Genomic DNA, 6,026 nt, shown 5'->3' with positions numbered 1-6,026 from the left:
AGCCTTTTGAGTGAAAATCGAAAAAAAAAAGGAAAAATCAAGGCAAAGAACGGAGAGAAGGCCATGCCAGAAGAAGGAAACGCGAGGCGGCTGCGCGAGGATGAAGCTGAACGCAAGTGCTGCAACGAAAACTGGCAGTTTTTGCGCGTCTGTTTAAAACCAAATCAAAGCTCTCTACTCAGCGTCTTCTCTAGTTTCGTCGCTCAGCAGTCTTCCGCTGCATACCGCTCTCAAAGATTTACATGTATGTATATGTATACTCGTGTGCATCTGTATTTTCTTGTGTATTTGCGTGTAGACAAAAGTGCATACGCACAGGCAGACCTGTGCTGCAATCTGTGCATGCTTAGAAATCGATGTGGAAGTGGCGCCTGCCTTGTTCTTATTCGCGGACGTGTGAATCTGAATCGGAGCTCACCCGAGCATCCGCCGACCTCTTCTTGCAAAGCGGGTAGACTCTGTGAACCCTCAACTCGTACAAACCTTTACATACAATGTTGCGATTTTGGACTCAGTTCTAGGCTAAAGAAACCACAAACAGCCCGACGCAGAGTTCATGTTTATCTACATTTTTTAACGCGTGCATGTGATTCGCATGCATCGCTAGTCGCAGGCGGAGGGATGCGCTGTACGCGGCCGCTGTTAGAACTCTTCAGGGACTTCCAAGAACGTATTCGGTGCTGCAGCAGAGCTGCGCAAAACTACGTGGGGAATTGACTGCGGATGGTATATATATGGGGGTGCCTGTGAATATTTATGTGTATCCGTGGGCGTGTCTGTTCATAGTCGAGTCCCCGTGTCAGCAAGAGCGCGTGTTCGAAAGCTTGGCATTCTGTGTGAAACTGGTAAAAGCCCCGCGCGTACGGAGGCATGGCCAAATCTGAACGGTGCCTGACTCGGCGCAGGACGTAGGCACATGCATGCGCATGTCTCTCCGTCTATGCATGCATGGATCGTGTGTAGAGTAAATACTGTGCAGTCTCGCACTGTTGTCTACGCTACGGTGCTGCATCTGGATCGTGTGCACGCCAGTAACAGATCGCAACACAATCTTTTTTTTTCTACGCATTTTCGCGGGGCGGCAGGAGCCGGTAAAGAAGGTAGCCGCGCGTGTCCGCGGAGGAAGGGCAATTCGTCCAATGATCGAACGCGTTCCGTTCGGTTCAGCCGCTCGATTTGCGGCTGGAGCCTCGCCCGACGCATGCAAGACAAGAAGACGCTGGCGGCCTGCAGCGGAGAGGCCAGCGAAAAGAATGCGACAAAAAAGAGCTGCGCCCCGAGGAAGAACTCAACGCGCGAGAGAAAACGCCTGCGCCCGAGCGAAGAAAAAGGTCGACGGCCGAAGCCGAAACACGAAACGACGTTCACAGCGTACAGTTAGTTCACAGATCTACCCTACAAAAGAACGCATGCACGCACAGAAGGAGAGATATACGAATGCGCAACTGCAGTGACTGAGACTCAAACATCAACCGACCTTGCCGCGCCGTCACTGTGGCGCTGCGGGAAGCCAGATGAAACGCGAAAACTGATGGAAAGCCCCTGATACGTGTGCACAGAAACACACATAAATTCCACGATCCACACACACCGACGCATACATAAATATATAAAAATATATATATTTATGCGTGTGAAAGCCAGGGCGTGGCCCAAACGAAGCTGAAGGACAGGGATACTGCGGTGGGGGAAATCGCCTTGCATCAGGCTCTGCGAGACCTTGATGCGTTCGCCTCGTCCTGCGTCCGCAGCTCCTTCGCAAGCGACGCTCACGCTTACCACCTCCCCCCCCCCCCCCGCCGGTCACGTTTCTCGCTCAGCTTCCTTACGCGTCAACGAACGCGGAACTTATGACTTGCCGTCAGCAGCCGACAGACCGGCAGCTTTCCGCTGCTCCTCCTCCTGCAGAGAGCACACAAAGGCCAGAAGAAGACTAGAGGTGCAACTGTCTTCAGCGAGGCCTTGCACGCGCACATGCTCGCATGTTTGCGCTGAAGAATAAATGCATCCACGCGAGAAGAGACATGCGAAACCCCTGCAGGGAGACAGCCTCTCCGCCCACCCGCCGTATACGCATGGCAGGCACTCGCGCAACAAAAAGAACGCCTTGTCGCATATATTTAAGTTCACACGTGCTTTTCTAAATGCAGATCAAGTCTCGCTGGCGGGCGAAGGCGCTGGGAAGAAAAAAAAGCATCAGTAGATAGGTGTATAAAAGAATGCGGCACTGCACGCGTACCAACACGGGGCGGAAGTAGGGATGGTTCATCGCCTCTCGAGGGAGAATGCGCTGGCAGTGATCGTAGATGAGCATTTTGTCGATGAGGTCAATCGCCTCGGCGCACGCCAGGTGCTGGTTTTCCGAGTTCACGAAGCGACTCCACGGCTTGCGCGTGTGTTTGCCCAGTAGCGACGTGAAGTGAGACTCCAACTCCAAGTTGTACTTTTCCAGGTAGTCAAACAAACTATCCGTTCCTGAACAGCGGAAAAAGGGAGCCGAAAACTCAAAACAAATAAGCGAAAATACCCTTCCATCTACACAAGGATATATACATATACATATATACATATATATATACATATGCATGTAGAGGGAGCACACCTACACGCGAGGTTTTCTAGAAAGAACGAACGAGCATCGAATGCACCTCTGCTGCACACACGTCTTGTAGCGTGTGACTGAGTACGCATCGATATGGATATGCATGCACACGCATTTATACATATATATATATACATGCATATGTGGGGGAAATGGCTGGCTGGTGTAACGTGCAAATAGGTAGCCCGTGGCTGTGTGACTCGATGCGTCGCCAGAGAAAAGGCTTCGGCGAGTTGTGGCGGCAGCTCGCTCGTCTACGCGGAAAGAATAAAAAAACACACCGAGGACTTTGGCGATCTTCACGAGCTGGTCGCAGTTGTCGTGGCCGTAAAAGAAGGGCTCTTTACGGAAGACCTGAAGTCGGAAAACAACACAAAAGAAACACGCTGACGGCGAGATACCTGCGTATTGGTGCACGCACGCAAATGAAGAGACATAAGAGAACCCAGAAGAAAGCTGAACAGGCGGAAAGGCAGAGAGAAACGTCGGCAGAGGGAGATCGAGTGCGCATGCAGATCGGCCTGACGAGGACCAAGAGAGCCACTGCCGAAAAAAAAAACATCTGCCGCAACGTCTCTTGCTGTTGAGACACACATGCACGAAGAAAAACTCACCATGCCAGCCAACATGCAGCCCAAGCTCCACATGTCCAGCGAGTAGTCGTAGATCTGCAAGTCGACGAGAAGCTCTGGGCCCTTGTAGTAGCGGCTGGCTACCTGGGAAAGAAACAACGCGGAACAGCGCCACACGCGGAAAATGCGCATTTAAATCCACAATAAAGATCGCCACGGGAGGTGCAGAGACTCAAGCAGCACGCGTCGTCTGCGTGGCACTGACACTCGAAACTCTACGCATGCAAGAGGAAAAAATAATATGCAGCCCAGCATGCACAGCTCAACAGCACGTGTGCATCGACACAGAAGTATACATCGGAAAAGATTGCCATTTTGGCTTACTCGGACGTTGTATTCGCGACCAGGGTGATAGAACTCGGCGAGACCCCAATCGATGAGGCGGAGCTCGCGTTTGGAGTGATCAATCATCACGTTGTGTGGCTTCACGTCGCGGTGCATAATTCCCTGGCTGTGGCAATAGTCCAGCGCCTGCACGTTTCGAAAAAGCGCAAAAAGCAGCGAAGCATGCAAGCGCGTGTAAGTACAGTGCAGAGACGCATGCAACTGAGGCCTCTGCCGCGCAGACGCGTGTCTGAACCCTCCCAAAGAGTAGCCAGACGCGAATCAAGGAAAAAAACATGCACATGCACGGGGTCGCAGACGACGTAGAACCAGAAAAGCGCGAGGCACACTCCGCACAGAGCAGAGGAAAGGAGAAAAAAAGCCGCTTACCTTGAGAATCTGGAAAATGTAGTACCGGATGTCGTAGTCGGTCAGCGTCGGGTAGAGCGTCTTGAAGTCTTGGTTGTTGATGTGCTCAAAAACCTGCGAACGCGTGGACAACCGAATCCACAGCGCCGCAAAGCCATGCTTATAAAGAACGGCGAACGTGGACACGAGAGACAGGCTCGCGCCTCGAAGCGAGAGCCACGAAGTCGATCTTCCATCCCTCTCCTCGCCCAGGAGGCCTAAATACACCCGGTGCCCGCGAGATCCCCGAGGGCGCATCTGGAAGGCGACGAAAGCTTCCCCCGCTCAATCGCGACTCTCACGTCACACGCGCGTCCCTTCCACGTTTCTTCTCGTGGCGCGCTCCCTCCTCGATCTGAGAGTCCCCTCTGAGTGGCCGTGGGTCGTTCTTACCAGCGCAGGCGTTCGACTGGCGGGGTCTTTGACGACGTCGAGCAGGCGAATGATGTTGGGTCCGCCGCAGAGGTTCTGGAGGATTTTCACCTCGCGTCGGATTTTCTTCTTCTTCACGGGCTTGAGGATCTTCACGACGCACCGTTCGCCCTCGAAGGCGTTGGCGGGCTGCGCAGAGGCGCTCGCGGTGGTGCTACTGGAGCTCACGCTGCGCGGCGGCTGCGACGAGGAGGCGCAGGTGGACGCTGCGCTGCTGCTGCTCGCGGTGCTGTTCATCGAGGCGAGCGGCGGGTTGCCCGCCACGCTGCCACCGCCCGAGGAGGCTGCGGCAATGGCCAGTGCGGTCGCCGACGGCGGCCCGACGCGAATGCCTTCAAAGACTTCGCTGTACTTTCCGCGGCCGAGCTTTCGCACCACTTCGTAGCCGTCCGGTACGCCCCAACGAATCACAAAGTTCTCGTAGTCCCAGTACTCGTGCGGCTTGTGCAGATTGACGTCCGCGTACAGACGCGCGACGTTCGCCTGCGGTGCCGCAGACGGCGAAGAGCCCGTCGCGCCCGACGGATATGCAGACGCCGCGCCCGACGCAGACAAGGGCCGACTCGAGACAACCGTCGACGGCGTCGTCACCGCGTCTGCGGTTGGGCGAGGAGGAGCCATGGCGCGCGACGGTAGACACAGCGAAGAAAAGGAGCAAACAGACGATGCGAGAGCCGCAAACAGCGACGCGGAGGAAGCGAACGCACGCGCCGGACACAGAGAGCGGCCGAACGACGCCACGGGGGAGGGAGACGGTGAGACCGAGGAGGGCCGGAAGTGAATCGCAACACAAAGAGGACCGCGGCGTTCCCCGTGAGCAAGTCGTGACTCTGCGAAGACCGCAGAACACAGAGATGATCTAGACGTTCGAGACCAGAGAGGGTGACGACGACCCAAGGAGAAAGACGAACAAGACGAAAAGAGCGAGCACGGATCAGCAACCTCCACCGGGTAGCGCCACCTCTGTTCTGTCAAACTATCGACTTCAAGCCCTGCCGATCTACGGTCCTTCCTGCTGCGCGTCACTGCAGCACACCCGAACAAAGCAATTTGTTCAGCGGAACGCAGAGGGGAGAGGAGCCCTTCCGCTTGCAGAGCTGCAACAGCGCGCACGGAAGACGAGTCACGAAGCCGCCACCGCAAAAGAGGCAGGGGAGAAGGCGGGCGACACTTTGCCAGAACACCGGATGCGACGTATTTATCAACCTCGCGCAGAAGGCCGGAGCAGAAACAGCTGGGACGACCTGTACTCAACTCTCGAGCGTGGGACAGCGACCGGCGCGAAAAAATAAGTGAAGATGACGGTGGCCTGGGTGTACACCTGACAGTCCGGGTAAAAAACGACCCGAGACGGGGAACGAGTAATTCAACGGTGCCAACGGTCCAAGGACGAGGAAAGAAGGGACAGAACATCAGCGAAAAAGCACGCGCGTGAGCCGAGATATCTTCGGCAACAACGAAACAACACAATGCTAGAGGGAAGTGCGCCTAAACCACGTTTCCCTCGCAGTGCCACCACGTGTATGTACACCAAGCCAGCAGTGCGGTCTCTGCAGCAACTCGACAAATACGGCGCGGGAGACTGCGAAAAAAACAGGTGATATCGCAGCGATACGGCTGCAGAATCT

At 55.1% G+C, this 6,026-nt stretch overlaps 1 protein-coding gene across 1 annotated transcript; it reads right to left on the bottom strand.

The window, feature by feature from the left end:
- Positions 1-1,848: 1,848 nt before the first annotated feature.
- Positions 1,849-5,811, bottom strand: BESB_001190 (CMGC kinase, CK2 family; the record flags this gene model as incomplete). The annotated part of the gene is made up of 7 exons (XM_029358874.1): positions 1,849-1,902; positions 2,240-2,475; positions 2,884-2,956; positions 3,217-3,318; positions 3,559-3,705; positions 3,949-4,041; positions 4,360-5,811. 7 exons carry the CDS (start codon positions 5,809-5,811, stop codon positions 1,849-1,851), a joined length of 2,157 nt encoding a protein of 718 aa, XP_029221786.1.
- Positions 5,812-6,026: the final 215 nt, after the last annotated feature.

This window comes from Besnoitia besnoiti, chromosome I (genome assembly GCF_002563875.1).
Source record: "Besnoitia besnoiti strain Bb-Ger1 chromosome I, whole genome shotgun sequence".
NCBI lineage: Eukaryota > Apicomplexa > Conoidasida > Eucoccidiorida > Sarcocystidae > Besnoitia > Besnoitia besnoiti.
This window is presented reverse-complemented; position numbering and strand designations above follow the sequence as displayed.